Source organism: Cydia splendana, chromosome 2 (assembly GCF_910591565.1).
Source record: "Cydia splendana chromosome 2, ilCydSple1.2, whole genome shotgun sequence".
In the NCBI taxonomy this organism is placed as follows: domain Eukaryota; kingdom Metazoa; phylum Arthropoda; class Insecta; order Lepidoptera; family Tortricidae; genus Cydia; species Cydia splendana.
The window spans coordinates 21,440,311-21,465,319 of NC_085961.1; the positions used below are offsets into that span (position 1 = coordinate 21,440,311).

Below are 25,009 nucleotides of genomic sequence, written 5' to 3' on the forward strand. Positions count from 1 at the left end.
ATTCAATTAATTTAAAAAGACTTATTACAGCTCCTTAACTATGTACAATTTTTAGCAATTCACCCAAATAACATCATCTGCGGTAAATTTCAAATGTAGCATTTTAATAAAGTTGGTATTTATTCTATTGTGAATATACAAAATAACGTTTAAAAAGGGAAGACAAAGACAATAAACCCTTACACTAACAGTGCGTGTCTGTAATGTTTCAATCCTATCAAATCCTAATAAGCATAATAATGACTACTAGGGATGTACCGACTAGTCGCCGACTAGTCGGGAAAGCCGACTATCCGGCCACATTTGTAGTCGGCGATTAGTCGGCGACTAGTCGGCAAAAATGGCCGATTAGTCGGCACTTTATTAGTGCAAGAAAAACAGAAAAAAGAAATCAACAGTCAATATTTACCATATGTTTTATGTCTATTTTACTAAAATATATATTTACCTGTCGGAGAATGGCTGAAATGTGCCATCTATCGCCTTCAAGAGGCGTTTTGTCATGCAAACCTTGACAAATAGAGCAAACTAGGGTGTTACGTACACTTGAGTGGCGTTCGACGCAGTTCCGCCAAGACGTCATAGAGTGCGCTCTTAAAACAATTGAAGTCCAGAACAATTGAAGTTATGCTGTCAATAAATCAATCTTCAGAAGGAGCACGATGAGAACGAACGGGAGAAGATGACGTCTGTGGCGGCTCCTGGGTCTAATCCACTGGTTTGCTTAAGATAAGAAACGTAACGCGTGCTGTGATTTGTAATGAGTCTTGTGCAGTAAAGATTGTGAGTTGAACATCGTATTTCATTGAAGGCCCTCGTCATCCACGATTGAAGGTTCTGATGTGCTGCCGATAGTATGATACGCCCACAATTCCCGACATCAGAAGTGGGATGGCCGAGCAATGAGCTTAGATACCTCAGATTGTTGTATTCTGTCCGCAGATGTATGCAGTGATGCATACACTGTCAGGATGCCGTGGTGGTGCAGATGATCTGCGCTCTACAGTCTCTTTTGGGAGAAGAAGATCTCATCTTCGCTCTAGTCTACCAGTGAAAATCATAAAAAGGGATGGATAACGTACGGAGGGACCCGTACAATGTCAGGTTGGCCGTGTCGGAGAATGGCTGAAATGTGCCATCTATCGCCTTCAAGAGGCGTTTTGTCATGCAAACCTTGACAAAGAGCAAACTAGGGTGTTACGTACACTTGAGTGGCGTTCGACGCAGTTCCGCCAAGACGTCATAGAGTGCGCTCTTAAAACAATTGAAGTCCAGAACAATTGAAGTTATGCTGTCAATAAATCAATCTTCAGAAGGAGCACGATGAGAACGAACGGGAGAAGATGACGTCTGTGGCGGCTCCTGGGTCTAATCCACTGGTTTGCTTAAGATAAGAAACGTAACGCGTGCTGTGATTTGTAATGAGTCTTGTGCAGTAAAGATTGTGAGTTGAACATCGTATTTCATTGAAGGCCCTCGTCATCCACGATTGAAGGTTCTGATGTTCTGCCGATAGTATGATACGCCCACAATTCCCGACATACCTATTCAGGGTGCATACGAAAACTTTTGTGCATATAATTGACCGGTTGATCGTTATCGTATGTTGGTGGGATGGTGTTTTCCTCTACAGGTCGATCTCTACTGATTCTCGTGAAATTCCATGGGCAAGTTCGATAATTAAATAATTTTATTATTATTCAGTACTAGCTTTAGCCCGTGACGTTGTCTGCGTGGAATTAGTGACAAAAGCCAAAGTACTCGTAGGTATAGCGCCTGGATGATGCTAATAGCAATCATTCAATTCGCGCATTGCTTACTTCAATTATTAGGCGTTTCATTAACTCTTTCAATTCCACCCCCCTTTGCACTCTTCAGGGATGATTTCCGACATTAAAACTATCTCTATACTAAATTTCAACTAAATCGGTTTAGCGGCTTAAGCGTGAAGAGGTAACAGACAGACAGACACACTTTCGCCTTCATAATATTAGTATGGGTTTGTTTTTTTTTTTATGGTGGAGCTATGGCGAACTATTAATGTTATTGCAAAATTTAGAGACTTAGACAGGGCACGTTGATCGTAAAGACGCTGACCACAGGGGATAGGTTCTTAACTGGCAACTACGTACGGGAAATAGAGCCTTGGAAATACCTCCTACAAGCTGTACTGACGATCTGCTCAGGATCGCAAAATAAAAGAAAGACAGGAATTGAACGAGAATTCTTGTGATAGGTCCTTGAAGCTGTAGAGAACACCAAGCTAATAATATGATGAAATAGCGCAACCAAAGGAGTAAAACTATTGTTTTTCACCTGAACGATACGAAACCAATGATCTGGCCGACTAGCCGACTAGTCGGCCGACTAATCGGCCATTCGAGCGCCGATTAGTCGGCTAGTCGGCTAGTCGGCCAAATCAATAGTCGGCACATCACTAATGACTACTGAACAATTTTCAGCGCCAATATTACGTACTTATAATAAAGTACAATAAATTCCAGCCAACTTTAATAGCAAAGGATTACGAAACCTTATTATTTATGACTTTTAGTAAAACTAAATAGTAAATAATATAAACCTAGATAAGAAATAAATAAGGCCGGTTGGTATAAAAAGAAAATAGGAACGTGGTGCTATGTGGTCAGTATAAACAAACAAATAAGGAGACGATAGATTGTTCGCAATACGTGCGCTCACACCGACCTGCGTGCTTACGTAACGCACCGTTTCCAAGTCAAACACTTCCATTTGTTTATATTTTAACGCAAGATTAGCAAGGAGAGGAATTTTAATTTAACAGCTGAACACGCTACAATGTAATGTAAATCGCTCATAAAGTTATAAGCAGTGGTAATTCAGCATGGGTGTGGATTAGTCACAGCTTCACAAGATGCTCGGCACACCTGCGACTAAATGGCCATTGCTCCAGGTTACATCTTTCAGTCTCTGATTTTATACTGATCGTGTGTTCCTGTTGCTTAACAAGCAAAGGCTAACCAGACCAGAGTAACCGTCCGTCACTTCGAGATTTAAGTAATACCAATGAGTTTCTCGGAACTGAAGGAAATATCATCTTGATATATACCAGTTTCATACATCTATTTCTTCAAATTGGCTGGTGATAATATATAATGATGAATCAGAGAGCGGACTGATACCGGCTAGCCCGAAAGGTCGAATCGAACATGCATGGTATAAGCGATTGAAATTACACTCCTTTTCACTAAAATACGAATGTTCTATCAGTGAAGTGTAAAGTACATATTTAAGCGACAATTTTATGGCCCTTAAACTTGCGTTTGACAGGATAGGTAGGTAGGTACAACACTGAGTACGGTAGTTAAACCCAGTGGCGTAGCATGTGGTGGCTTAAATAGCCAAATGACCAATGAGCACCAAATGAACAACAATTTCGTAAGTTTGAAGTTTGACTCAGGCCTCAGTTGGTAAAGTTACGCTGGACAATTTAACGTACAAAAAAAGCAGTAACGAAACAAGTTTGGTTTTTTGTAGTCTTCCGCCGTCCTTAAATAAAACATAAATACTTAAGTACAGGGAATAGCCTTAACAATACACTCAAGAGCGAAACATGTCGAGCAATCATCGACTCTATAAACGTGAGTGACCCGGTTAGTATATTTAATACACTCAAGTCAAGAACTATGAAAACGGACCACTTTGTGTGAACATGAACAAGAAATTCAACACAAAGTGACTTGTTTTCATCACTGTTATTGAGCGTATTTACACACAGAGACACAATTTCACAAAGTCAGTCAACCATAACGTTGGTAATTAATTATTATACGACTATTATTATCAATATTACAAATCGGTAAAAATAGAAGCACAATAGGAAATTGTTATTCTTAAATATGTTGGCTCGTAACGTAACCATACATAACGTTATTATGGCAATGAACCGGTTCCCCGTGACCTCACTGTCTGGTTATTTAAGTTTCGTAAGATCGTTACTTATGGATAGCTTTTTCTCGCACGTTAGCCTTTTAACCCCCATGGTAACCCAAAATTGTTCAACTTTTAAGCCAGTTCTTATTCTTTTGTTACCGTGATTTAAAATATCCTTTATACTTACTTACCTTAATATGAACCCTATAATATCACGAATTATTTGATAGATACCTAAATAATGTTGGCACCGCGTTGCAAATTGCAATGCATTTTCATTCGATTCGTGATTAGAACCAAGTAAAGGAGGAAATATGTATTAATAATAATTGAGGGCAGTGTGCGCATCAACAAGGATTACTCGTATAGGCAAACTGCAACATTTAATGAATTGCAAAGCTTTGCGAAATGCAATAGGAATGTGTGAAATGGGGATACGATGTGCTCTGACACGGATCGCGAGCGACGGGAGTGGAGTGAACGGCGTGGGAGACAGGGGAGTCATTAAAATCGAATACCGGGCATAGGAGAGTCACAGGTTCAGACAAACCAGTATCATTGATCTTTCTGATTACTCATAGTTGTTATGCATGTCGAGGTCACGTAACGCTGGATGGCTATAGAGCTCATATCGCGCGCGCCAGCGAAAGCAATGGCAACACACGCCGGGGACAATGCGGCAGGGTCAACAGCCGAGTGATCTGCCATCGAAGCCCGAGCAGCACTCTGCCGACCCAGACGACCGCTAAACCAACGGCGACGACGCTTAACCTTAGCCACTGATTTACGATTATACCTTTCGACAACAATAAATCGAGTTCTACGTTAAGTTTCAATTTAGCTTGTATTTATGGGTTATCGTTTAAACAGAAATGTCAACAAACACTATCACATATCATAAAGCTCCAACTTTATCTGAGAACGGTGTGGTTAATCGCTTGACATCATTCTTAACGTCCTTATCTACTTAAGAGCATTTGGTAATAACGCAGAACGGAAAGTAGCTTAAAATTAAACACAAAATATTTGTGAATAAGTATCTAATAAAGTTGCCTAAAATTAACCTTTTGCTTAAATAGGACGATTTTAACAACTATTCTTCATACAAATGGTTTTCTCCAAAGAATAATGACTCTAACTATACTTATCGCATAGTATCGTAGCTACCATCTATTAATGCAGGAGTTCTCAAGGGGGTGAAGCGAGTCTAAAACATAAGATAAAAAAAATAAAACTTATGTTTTTTTGGTTTTTACATACTTTGTTTAACTTACAATATTCGTATGTAACTAATTATGGGTTATATTGTCTTCAAAAAAATCAAAAGAATTATCTGACTTTAGTTGGTATGTGTAGTAGAAAGATCGCTGAAAATACAATATAATATTATGATGACATTGCATTGGAACTGATCTGACGAAGGATATCAAAGGAGGTCATAGGAACTCTGTGATAAAACAAAGCATCCTCAATCAGTTTGTATTTATTTTAAACGTCTCTACAAGTAGTAGAAGACTGTTGAAAAGTATAATCTGCGATAAAAGCTTGTATTAAATGAATAACAATAACATTACTATGACGATATTTTAATAGATAAGGCACGAAAAAACCAAGGAGGGCATAAAAAAGGTTGGAAAACCCTGAGTCAGACGTTGCAGTTAATATCGCAGCGGGGCGCCGCGATTGCAACTATTTACCGTGTAGAGCTTCCTGCATAATCTGCATTCTTATGGCGATAAGCGAAGACCGGCAAACTAAGTTAGATTAGATATAGTGAATGCAAATGAAATGAAGCCTTTCAAACGGAGGAGATTTCTAACGTTTTATATTATATTATTATAGGTATGAATATGATTATCAGTGATCGTTAACTTTCCAGCAATTTTGGTGCAGCATAGTAAAAATAAAGGATTGTCTTCAACTTTTTTCTAGGGAGAGGATTGGTTAAGGTTAATATTACTGTTATTAACCCTAATTATCTATTCCACCTAGAGTAGAGCAAACAGATGCTCATAACAGTAATATTAACCTTAACCAATCCTCTCCCTAGAAAAAAGTTGAAGACAATCCTTTATTTTTACTATGCTGCACCAAAATTGCTGGAAAGTTAACGATCACTGATGATTATAGACGCATTTGTACGCGACCAAAGCCGCGGCCAAAGGCGAGTCGCGTAAGTTTCTAAATTGAGTAAAAATGCTATGAAACGGATGGTGTTTGTGTTTTGATATTTTACTCGTATCATATTCATGAACCGCGGATGGCCTATAAACCGTGCAGTAATGCCGTTTAATACCTATTCGCCATTTTAACAGCTATATAATAAAGTTGGAAAAGCGTCGGCATTGTTTTAAATTTAGAACGGAGCATTTAACGGTGAACAATGCAAAGGTACATCCTCTAGGTTAGTGAACGTCACAGACAAAACATCCACCAGACTTAGCATAGTCGCGCTACCCCCTCTGCCACGCATACGGTAATTTTACTCCATGTTCGAGTCGAAAGTGTCTTTGTGTGACGTCCGTGTCTTTGAACGGACCAATCACGGCACGGGACTTCGCTCACCTCGTCCCGCGCACCCCCGCATTTTTGGCATCATCGGTTGCATGAAATAATTGCTCTAAACTCGGTCTAGAGGATTCCTAGTCTATGGTGAACGTGGATCGGTAGCGTTAACTGCTCAACGTTAGTCATCTCCGTACTAAAACTTGGTAAATTTGTGTTAATTAAAACTTGCTCATACATATTAATATGTTTACTTCGTTAACTTAAACTTGCTTTGCTTGTGCTTAAACCGCCGTAAACAAGTTACTCTCTCTGGGCTGGAATACGAAAAGTCCAAAATGTAGAAGCTTTAATTAATTAATATCAAGCTTCATCGCAACTTGGGTAAATTATAACTTAGGTAGACACATCCCATCCCATTACAAGTTGATCAATTGAAGAAACAAAGAATTTGCAGTTTAATAATACAACAATGCAACAATTCGGTGCCTCCTTGTAGTAGGTCATCTTGGTTGGCGTTTGACGGAGAACAGCTGAGCTGTCTATACTTATCTAGTTTCTAATAATGGCCGGATTTCTCCCATTTTTAAGGATTAGATAGTTATTTAGTAGAGGATCAGTGGTTGTGCCGGTGTATGGTTAGCAAGGTTGGCAATGTTGAGTAGATTGACACGTTGACAGAAGCCATTCAGAACGTTCAGTACAATACAATCATGATAAATTTGATTGGCCAATGATTTTATAGCTACATGGCATCACCCATATACAAAACGATACACAGCCCGATTACAGTATTTACAAAATATTTCACCAAAGGCAACATTGTAGCGGCCACAATGTGGGAATATTGTTAAAACAATATGTTCTCGAAATGAAAACAGGCGGCCTAGTCAAGGTGACGATCGCTTGCGCTTCGCCATCGAATCGCTTTATGCCTCTCTATCACTCTTCAATATTAGTGTGACAGTGACAGTTGCGTTTCGTTCGCTACGTAGCGTTAGCGATTGGCATGTTATCTACGGGGCCTGTTACGTCGTTCTGGCAGTAAAGAACCGATTCCTACGGCGCAAGAAACGGTTTTCGCGCTTTGAATATTATTAGCGTGCAGCATTAAAAAGATAGTAGACTACCGAACTTCTACGAAAAAAATATCTTTGAATAAGTTGTTACCTGACTAGAGATAAATCCTCTATTTAGATCCTAATGCTTACTTGGTAAAGATATTACTAATCTTTAAAATCACGAAGTATAGTGGCCGTAAAATGTACCATTGGTTGTCAGCATTTCCTGTTCTATAGGAATATGCAAATAGCCGTGCTCTGTTTTGCAGCTTGCAGCGTCCGTATGTTACAGAGAAGCATAATTTGCGAGACCTCGCCCGAGGCACGGTTCTAAAACGGTATCCATAACGTTCCGCTGTTCTTTATATCGTAGCTAATTCAACTTTCTTAGGTTAACGTAAAATGTTTTTAAGAAAAATGTAGCAATTAGATAGGCAGTGATAAGTTAAGAGTATAATACTCATTGTACTTGTATGTGTAGTGATTAATAAAATAATAAGCAACACAGACAAATGTCATTACGTACGGGGATTACTATGCATTGAATAATTTATATCAGCCATTGGATATTTTTTTTATATACATATAAATAAATATTTTAAATTTTATGGAGCATGTCCGTGATCGTATTATCATTGTCATGTGTAGTAATCATTGCCTTTTAAACCCAGATGGTAATTAATTTCATCATAGTTTTAATATACAGTTATGTATCGTCAAAAATATGAACATTGTTGCGATGGACAAGTAATTTCCCGACGAGGTATTCATTGTACCGATGTCACACTTGTTGGTCTTGTTCCTCTATTTTTAAACGCCGCGCATATAAACCGGTGCAACGAAATATACTGTGAATGGCGAGGAATGCAGTATTGCCACTTCCTTTTACAACGTATACTTTTAGTGGGTCGGGTAATATAACCACATTCAATACCTGGATCCTGTCCTGTACCTGTTAGATGGCAAATTTAGTCGATTTGATGGTCTGATATTCGGTCGGACGTTATTGTTAGCCAGTTTTTTCCACTGGAGATTACAAATGACTGGATGACTAGACTTTACTCGGCACTAAGCCTGAAGACTCACAAATCCGGACTCATGGAAATAAGGGTAAATGTCCTTAATTACTTATTCTACAATTACATAAAAGCAATTAGGAAAAGTAAACTGATAGCAATTTAAATAAAAATATGTACTATAAAAAGTATAGATAACGAGAAGGCGCTAAGCAGAGATTTGCTGCGTAGAGGCGACCGTCAGCGCGCAAGGTCGATGGAAACCTCATGTGAGCTAATTGTCATCACTGGACAGGTGTAGAATGGTCCAGTTCTTGGTTGGTTTATTATATTATTTACAACGACACCACAGGAATTACCTATTCAAATTAGCTATTGAACAGGCGAGCTCTGCATATACCGATGAAAATGTTACGAAAATGTATTTAATATATCAAACGGAAATAAGGAAATAAGGTTTATTTTAGTTTGTAAATGCCGACGCCGCCTCGTATGGTCTACTCACATGGCCCACGATTGCCCAAATACACGCTCGCGAAAAACATCGCAAATACGACCTGGCTGCAGAAGATCTCAGAGCCTCATTCACTCCTCTTGTGGTCTCCTGTGATGGCGCTGTCGGAACGGAATATGAATCCTTCATAAAAAGAACATCCCTTAAGCTCCATGAAAAATGGTCCAAACCATACTCACAAATAATCAACTGGATCAAAGTCAAAATACAAATATCAATCATCAGAGCTGTCTCTCTAAGAATTAGAGGAACGAGAAGAAGGATAGAAAGATTTGGATCTGAAGACGGCTGTGGAATACCCATCCTTGAAGATTAGATTTCTCTTCTTTCTACCACACAACTGTATTGAAATAAGCTTAAAATTGTATTATTTAACGTAATAAATGTCTTACCATCATCATTATTTTAGTTTAGAGTGAGAGCGACATACGAATTGTAAAAAATCTCTTGTAGGGTCAGAGATGGCAGGTCGCTTTCGTAAAAAAGTGCCGTCACTAGCTGGGCTTAAAGATTAGGTTAACAAGTGGACCCCAAGTGGAGTGGTTTCCTTAACTCGGGTAACAATGCTTAGGGAATGTGATTTTTTTTGTGATTGTAGCGACAAACTCGTAAAAACAAGATCAGTGAAACATTTCAAGTTTCACGGACGAATTTAATAGAAATATTAAATTGGCTTCCATAAAAGGCGTAAAAGATAATTATGTTCTCGTCGTAGGCATATAATATTCCCAGAAATTTAATTTAACAGAAAACGGACATATTCAAAGTAGCCAATTTCATTTTCCTTCTTTACAGGATTCCGTGCACATCATTTCGTTACTTACCCGTAGCTTATGCGAACCAGGTTCAAAATGCCACAACGAATAAAAGCAGGTCATCAAATTAGTGGCAATTTATCATTCACCTGAGAACCCGAGAACAATCAACAATGATGACGATGCTACCTATGCCTACTAAGAACGTGTAAACTATGTTTTTATAATAACCATCAGTGACGTAGTAAGAACTAAGTAAGGAGAAGGACGATTTTCATTGAATGAGCACTATTGTTTTCGCACCTGAGCCGTACTTAAAGTTACGTGGAGATATGCGATGACGCATGCATTAGACGCACGCGACGTGCATGATTACGTTTCTGAGTGTTTTTTTTCTTTATTCGTTTTTTTCTTTCATCTTTATTTGTTAGATAGACCGTCATTTTTTATAGGTCTCTAAACTATTTAATATACAGTGAAACCCCGAAAACACGATTCTTTAGAAAAAATATATCTTTGGGACCAATGCAGGCAGACGTCTATCAAGAACCTAGTAGTATATTACTTCTATTAACGATAAGCGACTTGATGTAAGTAATGCCAAAATCGGATGAGCATGACGGATATAAATCATTATTAGGTTCATAATAATCATTATCATTAATTTTGCGTATGTTGCCCAATTTACTGATTACCTAAGTAATTGTAAAAGGTAATTAACAAGGTAGGTATGTAGATTTTGACAGTTTTCATTTAAAAACATCAGAACAGCTAGATAAATACTTATTATTATGTATAACAGGTAGGTAAGGTACAGTCACCTGCAATAATATGTTACGCAACGAAGGCTGCAAAAATATCTGACACGGTCTTATTTGTAGAGCCATAAGAGCGTGTCACATATTTTTGAGGCCTTCGAAGAGTAACATATTATTACAGGTGACTGTACATTATGTAATGTTTAGATAAGAAATCATGCACAACTGCTCGTCACGGTCGGTATGCTGGTAAAATACCTTTTTGTACAACCGTATGTACCTATAGGTAGTTATATGAAATATATTCGAGGTAGCAAAGCTGGTGAGATGTAACTTAGAACAGTTCCAGTCAAACGCTGATGAACCCAAATATCACCTCAGGCGCGGCCAGGAGCTCCGCGCTCCTCGAACGCGGTTGGCCAAGGCAAAAAAGTGTCTCAACTACATCGGTCCTAAAATCTATAATCAAGTCTCCGATGACATAAAGACTGCTAGAAACAATAACTTGTTCGTATCAAAACTGAAATCTTACTTAGTCTCTGCTGCGTATTATTCGTTGCGTGATTTCTTAAGTAAGTAAAAAGTATGTACCTACCTAGTTATTAAAAAAAAAGTACAAAGTCGAACCACTAACTGTCTACATTCATACTCGACAAAAATAAGCATGTGATATATGTAGGTACCACAAAATTATTGTTTTATATGTAGGTAATTATGTGTGTGATTTACTATTAATAATTGTGATATATTTTTATGATGTGACGTGTAAAATTATTATTTTATAAATAAATTAATTGAAAATTGAAATTGAATTTATTTAATTATTTATAATGGGGTGGACTAGGCTAGGTGCCAATGAGGTGTTGCAACAAAGGAAGTGCTGATGGTAAAGCAGTGACAGGAAACCTCTTCCTTCAACAAAGACTAGATTTAGCACCACCTAAAAAAATTCTAGGACCGAGTAGTATCAGTATAGAAAATGGACAGTTTACTTTTAAATTTTATGTGCATTATTCTAAATGTTCTCTCCTTCAGAGCTATTCTAAATGTTCTCTTCTTCAGAGCTATTAAGCTAGAAGTTAACTTCATTCATTAAAAATTGTCTTTTATCAACTAACACTATACCTACTCATATAAACATAAAGAAGTATTAGAGTCGATAGTTTACTGAAATAAATAGTTTCCTATCCACATTCTTAAATAATGACTGCTAAGCTATCCAATGAAGTTTGTAGCATAACATTAATTATTAGTACTCACCATTTCTGGAGACGTCTAGTTCCACTAAGTTCTCAAAGTTCTGTATGTCTGGCGGGAGTTTATGTATTTCATTGTCACTAAGCCCTAATCTTCTTAGCCGGTGGAGTCTGAAGAAATTCTGTAACAAAAATATGGTAGGCATTAACACACATATGGATAATACTTTAAATCTAGTTCAATTGTGTTTTAATGAAACTAAAGTAGCACATTAGTTTAAAGAAAATATGTCTCTGTTCAGCATTGTTGCAAAAACATATGGTTAACTTGTTGTTTTAGGTTGACAGTACAAGTATAGGCACATAATGTATTTCCTCATTATGACAATAACAACTCAAATTGCCTGCTATATGAGAACTAGGTCTAGAACACCTGTTTATAAATACTACTGTGAAGTAACTTTACATATCAAATACCTATCGGTTTTGGATTTTGGCAATTGTTAAATTTAAGAATCACATATTACTTAAGAGGGGACAATAGCAGTTTGTTAGAAAAACAATTTTAACAGATTCTGCTAATATGCTAGGTTCAAGTGCAGATCAAGAAAACGTTGAACCACCGACCGGAGCCTTTCCACTGCATGAAAGCGATGTGGTACCACCTATACTTGTACAAGAGGTCAAAAAGGCAATAAACTCTCAGAAGCTAGATAAATCCCCTGGACCAGATAAAATACCCAATGCACTTATGAGAGGAACAGTTGAAGAACTTAGCCGAATCCTAACAGTGGTATTTAACGAAATTCTAAGAACAGGGATAATCCCAAACCAATGGGGAGAATCAGACATCATCTTGATCCACAAAAAAGGTGCGAAAGACAATATCAGCAACTACCGGCCAATAAGCCTCATGTCAAACATATACAAAGTTTTTGCTAAGGTGTTACTAGAAAGAATATCAAGAACACTAGACGAATGCCAACCAATCGAACAGGCTGGATTTAGGAAAGACTATAGTACAATTGATCATATCCATACAGTAAAACAAGTAATTCAGAAGTATAAAGAGTTCCGAAAGCCTTTGTTCATAGCATTTATCGACTACTCGAAAGCGTTCGATAGCCTTAACCACACCTGTATATGGACAAGCCTGCAACAACAAGGAGTACACGAAGTATACGTAGAAATTATCCGAAGGATATATACAATCAGCAAAAGCAGAATTAGACTAGAATCAACTGGCAAAAACTTCCCTATACAAAGAGGTGTCAGGCAAGGTGACCCACTATCACCAAAGTTATTCTCCGCTGTCTTGGAACAAATTTTCAGGAAACTCGAATGGGAACACCTTGGCCTCAACATAAATGGCACACGCCTAAACCACCTCAGGTTTGCCGACGACATAGTCTTGTTTGAGGAAAACCCAAAAGAACTAGAATGCATGCTATTGGATCTAGCAAAACAGAGTGAGGCAGTGGGACTGGAGCTTAACTCACAAGACTAAATTGATGACAAATTCTAGGAGACAAGAAATTGCAGTTAATGGATTCAGTCTGGACTATGTTGAAGAATATGTATATCTAGGTCAAATAATATCATTCAAGAACCAAATGGATAAAGAAATTGAAAAAAGAATAGCATCCGGCTGGAGCAAATATTGGTCACTCAAAGAAATCATGAAAAGCAACCTTGGTATACGGATAAAAAGCAAAACTTTTAACACATGTGTGCTTCCATGTCTAACCTATGGCTGCGAAACTTGGTCTCTTACTAAAAAACAACGAGATAAACTTGCAAAGTGCCAGAGAGCTATGGAGAGGAGCATGCTCGGTGTAAAATTACAGGATAGAAACCGCAGCTCTGACATAAGAACCAGAACAAAAGTGACAGACATCCTCACCCACATAGACAGGCAAAAATGGAGGTGGGCAGGCCACACTATAAGATGCAAAACAGAGAAGTGGAGCCAAAGAATTCTCATGTGGCACCCTACAGATGGATCAAGATCGCAAGGCCCTCAATTAACACGATGGGAAGACGAAATTATACTCACAGTGGGACCACTCTGGACAAGGGTGGCAAGAGAGAGGAAATACTGGAAGGAGTTGGAGGAGGCCTTTGCCGACAGGCACACTGAACCAAGAGACTTCATATAAACATTCAAAACTAAAAACAAACAATCATGTTCAGAATAAAGGGCTATATAAATAAATAAATAAAAAATATGCTAGGTTGATGACTCTTATGGCAGGGGCTTATGATAAGTTTATTTTAAAACCAAGATTTTAATAGTGACCCAGGGGAATCTGCTGTTATAATAGAAAGGTTACCTATTACAACTTAATTTGAAACATTATGTGTCCAATGTATCATTAAACTATTATTTTTCAAAAATCATTAGATTTTTAGAAGGGTTACTAATGTTTGTAAGCTAACCTAACCAATGGCTTCTACAGAATGTCTTTTTCCAACATTTAGAAAAATTAAGTTTTAGAAACATGATTGATCAAATGAAATATCGGACAAACATTTTTCAAAGTTGCAATATGATACACATGGAAAAACCTAACGAGTACAAGTTGGTTCACCCTTAAACATATCCACCTCCTCATCTTAGCACACTCTCAGTTGCATCCTAATCACATCCTAAAGCACTTAGGGCTAGTTGCACCAACCACATTTGACAGACTGATCAACGTCAGCCGGCGCGCCCCGGTGCTTTACTATGAAACTTTCCATACATAAACATTTTGCGAACTCTTTAACGATACGAACAGTTTGGTGCAACCGACCCTTAATCTATTGACTTTTCAGTGTAACTTAGTAAACAGCAGTAAGTTCTAAAATGAGATTTTGGTCAGGTCACCCATCCTAATATCAGCCATCATTCTTGTTTTTCACAGCTTTTATGGTTGCCAATAGTACCTGGGTGGCCTAAATTATCTCATATATTCCAAATTTTACTTCAAACAACCTCTGCTAACAGATTACAAATTAAATACAATATAGCGGGTATTCAAATAAATTTATAACAGAATCCAATACTAGGGTGCTTCAAAGAAATACCAAAATAGGTATTGTATTTTAAATTAACTTTCCTGCTGTAATGTATATAGTTCCACATTCCCTATATCTAAAATTTCCACAAAGTAATCTAGTAAATTTATATGCCTGATGTAATAAACCTTAGGGCTTAGATATTTTATGTGTACTCAGGGTTTTTTTTTAAGATTATGGAATTGTTTAAAAAACGTTATTAACAATTTATAATAAATATTAGTAACCGATTGAATAGCTTAATTTGTTCAATTATGCAAATCAGCTGCTGCGCAGTATAAAATTATTGCTGGTTTGTTTACTAAGTGAAAATTACCAGGTGAATATGTATAAAATTGTATGTCAAATCACATAATACCTATTTGAAAAGCTTTTATGAGTATGATGACTATAATGCAACAACATACCACGGCTTTCTTTACAAATCGTAGTAAAACAAGCAACAGTAAGTTGTAGTCGTTATATTATTTACAGTTCAGTGATAAGGTGAACGCCCACGATCTTATATTATAGGTTACAGAAAACAAACCTTCGGTAAATCCCTTATGTGATTCGCATCCAAAAAAAGTTCCTCTAAACTCCTGGAATACCGCAAAATATCTTCGGGTACTGTTGGCAACGAGCAGTGCCGCTTGTCTACACATTCCACTTGGCGATTACATTTGAACAAAGGTATACATCGAAACATGTTGATCACTACACTTCAAACGAACTATGTAATGTTAAATCACTTTCACGACACATATTTGAGCACTTTTCAATTTCGATATTATTTCAGCATTTTCGTTTGATAACGATATCAAAATAATCCATAAAAATATACTCGCACCTCACCCTAGAAAACGAAGCCACAAACTATCAATGTTGCCATTGCCAGTGACAGTTTTTAACTCAGATTTGATGACGATGTGATTTGCTAATGTGGTAATGAACGAAAAATGCGACTGAGAAGCTTCATAACGTAAATGAATAATAATAATGCCAACTCAAAGTGAAAAACAATACGTAATCTAACATAAGATATCATAAGTTATTTATAATATTATAATATATATTTTATTTATAATTCATTTGACACATAGAAGTTTTGACATAATTTTAGTTATAATGGCGACACCAACAAGCTAAAAAAAAAACAAAAAAAAGGATTTAATGTACGACCCTAATAATGCATGGCCGTACATTCGTAAAGGTGTCAGTAAGAAGGAAGTATCGACCTATTAATCAACAAATGGCTATTGAAAAAGGCCGTGAAACGGGAACGTTCAATCATCGTCTAATTAATGTCATGTTGTGGGTTCGTGGCCAACAATAATCGCATTTGTTGCAAGGCCTGAAGCCATAATAGACTATCGTACCGGACCGCGACCTTAGTGCGGTCAAAATATCTCTCTATCTCGCTCTAACTTACGCACGTGCCACGACCACCTAGTGTCTACACTATCGATACGTAATAACCATAATATTTAGGCTACGTTACGGAAGTGTATAAATTAAATAGTGTTACAAAATTATGCAAGATATAGATGGTCAAGCAAATCTTGTCAGTAGAAAAAGGCGCGAAATTCAAATTTTCTATGAGACGATATTCCTTCGCGCCTACATTTTTCAAATTTGCCGCCTTTTTCTACTGACAAGATCTGCTTGACCAAGTATATTATGATATTCATATTTTCAGGATTTCATCAGCATCACGGTGTACAATTAGATGGCGGTATATTATTATTGTGACACTTGACAGTTAACAATTTACTGTCAAGCAGATACTTTGGAAAATTGGAAATGTAATTAAATAGTTTAGGTGGCTAGTAAATTTAATTTATTACTCGCTATACATTTCTTACAGATGAGAGTGGAACGATTTTGAATTTTATGCAAAAACTTTTTATCAGATATAGTTAACTCTCAAGATACAATTTTGAAACTTATTATTTAGAAAACTGTCTAGACTAACTTTCACTAAAGTATTGCGGTAAGCTGGGCATGATTTTATTCAATTTAATTACTTTGTATTCTTTTTATCCCGTTTCAATACTTTAAATAGACTAAATGTTTGCTTTTATTTCATAATGTTCGAGGCCAATGCAATGTTAAGAAGCACATGTCATTAAATCTTGGCATCTTCTAGTTCCGGCAAGTAACTATTATTCATGTTGCAGATTAATCCTCGATGATGGCGTTCAACCTTGGATTTATTGGTGGTGGCAATATGTCCACTGCTATAGTGAAAGGCATTTTAAAAACTGGTAAGTTCTGTTCAAAATAAACCTATATTATTAAAAATATCTTTTGAAACTATTCTGGCTTTAGCTAAATAATAAATAAAAATAATTTTATTCAGTACCTAAGATGTTTACTATAGCTGTACTGGTGCCTCTTTTTAAGTGTTTAAGATAATTGTGTTAAGAGAAAACCACTCTTTGTCAGGTTGTTTTGCTTACAATTTTAAACCAAATGTGTAAATTAGTAAATTAGTTGTGATAATAGTAGTAATATAATAATAATGGCTGTGATGAGGCAATGTTTAAATGATGTTCATCATCATCATCATCATTTCAGCCTATATACGTCCCACTGCTGGGCACAGGCCTCCTTTCATGCGCGAGAGGGCTAAATATTAAATGATGTTAATAGGGAATATTAGGCAAAGCTAAACGTAGGTGGCGTAACTAGTACACATACAGTAAACAAACATCAATGACACATCATACGTCACTATGTCAATCACATGGCCTACTGTGAAACACGACAATCGAAAGTTCGGTTTCTGCCTCTCTATCACTCTTGCATATTTGAGCGATAAAGATGCAGATAACTAAATTTAGATTTTAGCGTTTACCGGTAGGCCCTTGTCAACAAACCGCCTTGATGCATCAATGTCATATTTTATTGTCTGTGAAATCTTGTCAAAAAACAGTTTAAGGCACAGTGTGTATAAGTTAGTCTATGAATTTACTAGAGTACTACTGCTGCACTCTGGCGGCAGGACATTGCAGTAATATCCCATATTATATTTTTTTTATAGAAACACAGTCACCATCCAAGATATGGGTATCAGGACCTCACTTGAATAACCTGAAGCACTGGAGTGACCTCGGTGCCAATGTTACAAACAAAAATGGTGAAGTATTCTGTAAATGTGATGTCATATTTTTGGGTGTTAAGCCAGGCATGCTTGAAGCCGCTGTCGATGACTGTCTCCAAACATTAACTACAACTCTGTCCTGTAAAAAGGTGCTTTTTGTTTCAATGTTGGCCGGGATAACTATTGGTGATTTGCAAAAGGTTTGTGTGTAGATATATTGTTTACATAATTATCATTAATTTGTGATTTAAAAAATCCTGACTATTTACATACTTATAAATTATAATCTTTGCCACTCTCAAAACTGAGAGCCAACAATAGTTCAGACTATATATAAATCTAATAAGCAGACTGGCATGCTACAGAAATAAGTAAGTCATAACTATGTTCACAATCCTCAACCTTCATATCACAAATAAAGTAAAACGTGTATACATATTTATGACCTTGACTGTACATATATTATAAGCATTGCCCTACCTTTTTAATCAGTGGCCTATTTTATAAAACTACAAGTTACAATTTACAAGCGGAAGTCTCTTTCTAACCCTATGTGTTAGAAGTAGAGTGAGCTTTACAAAATAGGCCACAGACAGTTAAAATAAGATAGGTTGGACAAATTGAGCAAGCATGTAATTTGTGTTGTGTTCTGTATCTAAAGCGTGACCAGGAATATATGATCACGCGCCATGTTGCGGAATTTAAATGAAACTATTTTTTTCTTACTATTCTGAACTGTCACCCTATACATAAGAACAACAGCAACCTCTTGAAAATTATCATATATGACTGTTCAGGCTTTACTTGTTTTGACTCTTCTTTTGTAAACTGGTTATAATCAAAATTTTACTTAATAATTTACAAATTGTTTTATTTTTATTGTTCACTACTTTCAGGTCTTAAAGCAACTCTCTGAAAATGTGAGCATAATACGAATAATGCCCAACACTCCAATGACAGTGGGAGAAGGAGCCTGCTTGTACACACCGGATGACAGTGTGACGGAAGAACAGTGTAGTCTGGTGGAGAGGCTGCTCAGCAATTGTGGCATGTGTGAGAGGGTGCCAGAGTCTCTGATGGATTCTTTGGGCTCCTTAATTGGCTGTGGACCTGCTTTTGTAAGTTAATAGTCTTGTTGCCATATAAATGATTATTATTGTTATTAACCGATTGTAACTCTGAATGGGAGTTTGACTTTTTAGGTATGGTCTAAGAGCTAGCCACGGCAATAGGTATGCAATTTATAGAGAGCAACGAAATCCCTCTAGTTAGTATGCCATACTATCATTATTAATTAATCCGGGCGCCTGGCACCTGTTTAGCGGTGGGTGTGGGAGTGGATGGGCAACAAAGTGGTTAAAAATCAATTGAAGGTGTGCAATTTATAGAGCTCTGTGTTTGGTGTGATATAATAGTTAATTATGTATTTAATTCAAATATGACAATGCCAGGCGTTTTATTTAGGGGAAAAGTAGTGCCAGGTGATGAAAATACACAATCACTTGTGCGCCTGCAGGAAGATCACGAGCAAATTTCACCTGACACACAATTGCTTTACGCATAGTGTGGTATATGTCTTCTACTTTTTCCTAACACTTACCTAGGCGTAATTGAACAGAGTAGTACCGTTATTTATTCTGTGACAGAGTACAAACAGTAGAAGACATATACGACACTATGCGTAAAGCAATTGTGAGTCATGTGCAATTTGCTCGTGATCTTCCTGCAGGCGCACAAGTGATTGTGTATTTTCATCACCTGCCACTACTTTCCCCCCAAATAAAACGCCTGGCATTGTTATATTTGAATTAAATACATAATTAGCTATTATATCACACCAAACTCAGAGCTCTATAAATTGCACACCTTCAATTGATTGATTTTACAACCCCTTTGTTGCCCACCCACCGCTGAACAGCTGCCAGGCGCCCGAATTAATTAATAATGATAGTATGGCATACTAAACTAGAGGGATTTCGTTGCTCTATAAATTGTGTACCTATTTCCGTGGCTAGCTCTCCGGCTAGTATAAATGCTGTTTTTACGTGCCACAAATTTGGTATAGATATATGACAAGACAATCCTATACAGGATTGTCTTGTCATATATCTATATTATTTGACCTAATGCGCACATATTCAAACCGGTCGGCGTATAAGAGAGACGGTGCTACGTACTATGTACGATTGTATATAGTGATGTCACGCTCGCAGGCTTAAACGGCGTACGGGTCCGCACCCAATGTGAAACGTCTAATGCTACGCGATGCTCAATTACGCTTTTTCTGCTCTGGACGGCAGCAGGAATTGGTTCATTTATTCAATATGTTTATGTCTATTTTTTCAGGTATACATAATAATCGAAGCTCTAGCGGACGGCGCAGTGAAGCAGGGCGTTCCTCGCGCGCTAGCATTGCGTTTTGCCGCCCAAATGGTAGCCGGCAGCGGCAAAATGGTCTTGCAGTCTGGGAAACACCCGGGGCTGCTGAAGGATGAAGTCTGCTCTCCCGGAGGCTCCACTATCTGTGGAGTTACTGCGCTTGAGGAAGGGAAAATAAGGTATTGTATTTTTTTTTATCTGTTAACAATTAACATATTTATCGTAATAATGAGGGTATATTTATTAACAAATTCAATGCCAGCGCGAGCTACTCGCTGCAGTCGCTACGAGCGTAGCGCTGCCGTCAAATGGTAAAACGCTGCAACTCAAGTTACAGTGTTTTAGTTGCCTTGGATCAAATGATTCCATTTATGTTTTTCTATCATCCCCTTTTTTCAGATTTTTGATATCTCTTTTAATTAAGTCTGTAGAAAACTGACAAAACGTGGCAACTATAGTCTAAGCATACCAAAACATTGCAACAAGAGTTAACGCGTGTTTATTTCTGAGTCGTGTTAATACATCATAACATAGAGTAAAGCAGAACGCTGTAAGTGCTACCTGCAGCGTTCTGCTTGCATTATAATATTGTTAAATGAAGAGCATAGAATACGCCAAAACGCGGCAAGACACTGAAAAAACCGGGCAAGTGCGAGTCGGACTCGCGCACGAAGGGTTCCGTACCATAAAAAAAAACGGAAAAAAATGCAATAAAAAAAAAACGGTCACCCATCCAAGTACTGACCACGCCCGACGTTGCTTAACTTTGGTCAAAAATCACGTTTGTTGTATGGGGGCCCCTTTTAAATCTTTATTTTATTCTGTTTTTAGTATTTGTTGTTATAGCGGCAACAGAAATACATCATCTGTGAAAATTTCATTTAAAAATATATATAATATGGCCAGCAATATAATAAAAATGCATTTTTGCTGTAAATCTGGCCCTCCTCTGAAATTCCTTTCAAGTTTTGGCCCCTCGTGAAGAAAGTTTGCCCACCACTGCTCTAAAGTATGAATTACCTTCATACGTGAGATTCGGTCTCTATACCTAATTACCTACTGTACTAATGTCTGCCTGATTTGTATCTCTGGTTGCATAGAATATTACGAATTGATGTGCTTTGTGTATACACAATAAAGTCCATTTTCGCATTTAGAGTATAGGCATATCATACCCCTTTATCTTTGTTCAAACATGTTAATTTATTTTCAGGGCCACTTTGATCAATGCTGTACAGGCATCTACGCTGAGAAATAAGGAGCTTGGAAAGAAGTAGGAAACAAGTCAGGCAACAACTTCATCTTTATTATATTTAAGTAGAAAATCTAGATAGTAATGCACAGTATATTTTTTATTTATTAGAGAAACGAGGTTATTTCTAATGGTTACCCCGAGCCGGCAATTAGGTACAACACGATATTTGACTATTTTAGCGCCAAGTTCCTCAATTTCAAAACAAAATTAGCAGTGTGTAGGTACATAAGGTAAACGTACTGGCAGGCCTCCTTCACACGCTCAAGGCCACGCGCTATATGCCTACCGCTCGGCGTATCGTCGACGATACAACCGACAGAGGGCCGCCGAACGCCCGCCTGAGCGCTCGCACCGCACGTTTCCCGCGCTTACGCTTCGAAATGCCGAAACCACGTAATTATTGTGCAGTAAATGGGTGTAAAAGTAAAAAAAAACAGGAAAAAAGCCTATAATAAAGATTCATCTTTTTATGGCGGGCTAAAGGTCCCACCTGAAACGTTTAATAATTATATTGAAGGGTTAGAAAAAGTATTTTTAAATAATTTTGACGACGTAATAATTAATCGGCCTGGTAGCACCGTATTACAACTTTTAAAAACCGTTGATTTTCCGTTGCTTTGCTCCTGAGTATTTATTAAAATTATTTACGCGATTTAGGATATTTTCAACTATAAAATTTAATAACCGAGAATTCCGAGAAGGGAAAAAAATATAAATCATTATATAAAACTAAAACATATTTGATTGACTAATAAAAAATATGGTTGATTCGCGACATTTGTTTTATTACAATAATCATCATAGGTAGGTACCTACAACCCTAGCGCATTCTTACGATGACGCGTTGGCACGTGACTCGCACGGCGGGCAACACAGTCTCGATTCTTTGTGCGCGTACTTATGGTACATTTCTTCTTGTCCTGAGCAGCAGGTATTATTATTAAGGTTTTGTAGGCTATTATAGCGTAGGTATTTTCGCTTTTGTTTGGGAATGAAGTATCTGTTACGTAGTAACTATTTATTAATCTGTGGTACTGGTGCTCGACGCGGTCCCAGTACATGACATCTTGAAACTTAAGTCATTGTCAATAGAGGTGACAGCAAGGTGTCATCTATTGGGCATAAGCATGTCGACCACTAGTACTTTTACCTTACTACATATTGGTGTAACTTGTTAACTGTTGGAAATAATCCTACAGCTCACAATCTTGTTAACATATGTCAGATCTAGTCATTATATATGGTAAATGTGGTTACCTAAAGTATTTACATGATTACCTCAATTTATTTTTAACCAGTGCTTAAAATAAGAATGTATTTATTTGCGTACATCTGACAATAACTGTACATGACACTTACATATGTAAAAGATCTGAAAAAATCTGATTAAAACTTGTATAGTTTGTGATATTTATTATTTTATTGTTTTTACTTCCCGATTTAGGGTCAGTTGCACCAAATCGCCTGTCACTGTTAAAGCGTTCACTTATACCTATGGGAATTTTCATAGTCCTCTGTTGAGTGATGTTGATCAGTCTGTCAAATGTGGTTGGTGCAACTGGCCCTTAGTCTACTTACTAAATCTCTGCTATGGTTATAATATATATATATATATATATATATATATAATTTATTATAGTTCTGCTTCTCAAGCTGCATATGAAGTTACAGTTATTTCGCTCGTACTTGTCCGTACATTAAATTGCACGAGCGAGTCGCACGGGCGAATGATAAAAAGAGCGAGGAGAACGTAACATCCTTTCAAATAATTTTGATGTCACAATATAAGTTTCAATTGGCCTCCTCGAATCCGGCCTTCGCCACTGGATGTCACTTTTTATTTAGTTTCAGTTTACTATCCTAGTGTTGTTGTAGTGTAGTTTTTAGTAATTGAATGAATTATCTGACTTTTTAGACTTAGAAAAGGTACTTACACATTAAACTCATAAACATCATAAAGAGTATATTTCTATTAACACTTAATTTCACATCACACGATATTCGTTGGTAAGTGATAAAGCGACAATCAAACAAAAGACCGAGCATACCGGAACTTGACCCGATGACGTCTGTTAAACAGTGAAATATGACGTTGTTAATGTTAACAGTTTTGAATGGTTCACGGTTAGTTTCACTAGACTTATATCGACCGGAAAACAAAAGGTAATCACGGTCCATACCCCGATCGATATAAGTATAGTTGTTAATGTTTTTGTCATTGGTTACTATTTTTCTGCATGGACGGTGCATCAACGATTCAGAAGGACCGAAGTAGCCGATCCATAATCCCTAATCTCGTCGATTAGGTATACGATGCCGTTAAAATAATCACTTTTATTTTACATCTGTTCTTCATTCAGCATATTTCTTCATATCAGCACCAAAATATATCTTCCTCGATGTTACTTTCGGTGTATACGGATGATACGGATGCATACACACGGATTTTCTTCTAAAAAGGAAAAGCGAGGCGCGCCGGGCAAGGCCTACACTGATATCTATACTTTTATGTCTCGGTATATCCAACATGGGGAGCTCATCACAATCATCATCGCTTTCTGCCTTGACGCAGCTCAATTTTCGAAAACGGTGGCGGACAACGTTCAGATTTGGCGTCACCGTGGAACGTATACTTGGTAATCTGCGCAGAAAAGACACTTTTTTTTTTGCTTCATTGTCTTTGGTTTTTTTCGAAATTAATTTTGAAACGTTATTTTCTGCTTCGATATTTATATATTTTGTATCACTCATCATTATTGCCTCGGCAAGAACATTTTTACGTGGATTTAGTTATTTATGCCGGAGTACTTGTGAGTTGTGAGTGATGATCCCAAGCTTAACTGACAGCTTGATTGAGTACCTACTGTACGACGCAAGCTCGCGATAAGATAGGATTTAGATAGCAGTGATTATGTTATGATTTATATACGTAGCTATGCAGTGTTTTGTCATAACAAAACCATGGCTATTAAATGCGTTGTTTTGGTAGATTCTTATGCCTATTGTCCCCTTCGAGTCCGCAGCAAGCTCGGCGGAATTTCACCTTCCCATACAAACGAGTTTCGTTCTCATTTTAAAACTAAGCACGTGTTGGGTTGTAATGAAATTTTGCACATACAATGACATGAGGTATATCTATGTCTGTAATAATTAGTTTACAAATGTAACCTAGTGCATAATTGTTTTCAATCGAACTTTCTCCGAAACGTTCGTATTTCTGTTATTATATCATTATTACTTCAAAAATCAAAAGATTCGAGCGATTCGTAATCATAACATATCTCTCGTGATTTTTCAATGTCTTCGTTAAAATAGGTAATCGGCGAACAATCATATCAGCTAAAAGATACTGATGTGATAAAATAGTAGGTACATACTCGTATCTGAAAAAAAAAATGGAATTAAAGTAGTATAATAATATCTGGACTGGAGTACGTAGGTATAGCCCGACTAGACGCGGTACGATATAAGGATAGTTTCGTTGTAAATATCTTACACAGGAACCTACATTTT

The 25,009-nt window shown here is 37.2% G+C and overlaps 2 protein-coding genes across 9 annotated transcripts in view; one reads left to right on the plus strand and one right to left on the minus strand.

Moving 5' to 3' along the window:
* LOC134804834 (protein lap4) overlaps nucleotides 1–15,631 on the minus strand; it is a 92,157-nt gene extending 76,526 nt beyond the window's left edge. For 4 of the 8 annotated variants that reach the window (XM_063778117.1, XM_063778127.1, XM_063778162.1 and 1 more), the window contains exons 1-2: nucleotides 15,307–15,630; nucleotides 11,782–11,899 (exon numbers count right to left, since the gene is read on the minus strand). In XM_063778117.1, coding sequence (XP_063634187.1) covers nucleotides 11,782–11,899; nucleotides 15,307–15,465 — 277 coding nt within the window. In that variant the 5' untranslated portion in view covers nucleotides 15,466–15,630. Of the gene's footprint in view, nucleotides 1–11,781; nucleotides 11,900–15,306 lie in introns of all 8 variants that reach the window. The other 4 variants (XM_063778154.1, XM_063778171.1, XM_063778143.1 and 1 more) reach the window with 2 other exon arrangements.
* Nucleotides 15,632–16,547: 916 nt separating this feature from the next.
* Nucleotides 16,548–21,956, plus strand: LOC134805554 (pyrroline-5-carboxylate reductase 3). The gene is made up of 6 exons (XM_063778832.1): nucleotides 16,548–16,749; nucleotides 16,937–17,023; nucleotides 17,803–18,062; nucleotides 18,759–18,980; nucleotides 20,209–20,420; nucleotides 21,455–21,956. Exons 2-6 carry the CDS (start codon nucleotides 16,948–16,950, stop codon nucleotides 21,516–21,518), a joined length of 834 nt encoding a protein of 277 aa, XP_063634902.1. The 5' UTR covers nucleotides 16,548–16,749; nucleotides 16,937–16,947; the 3' UTR covers nucleotides 21,519–21,956.
* Nucleotides 21,957–25,009: the final 3,053 nt, after the last annotated feature.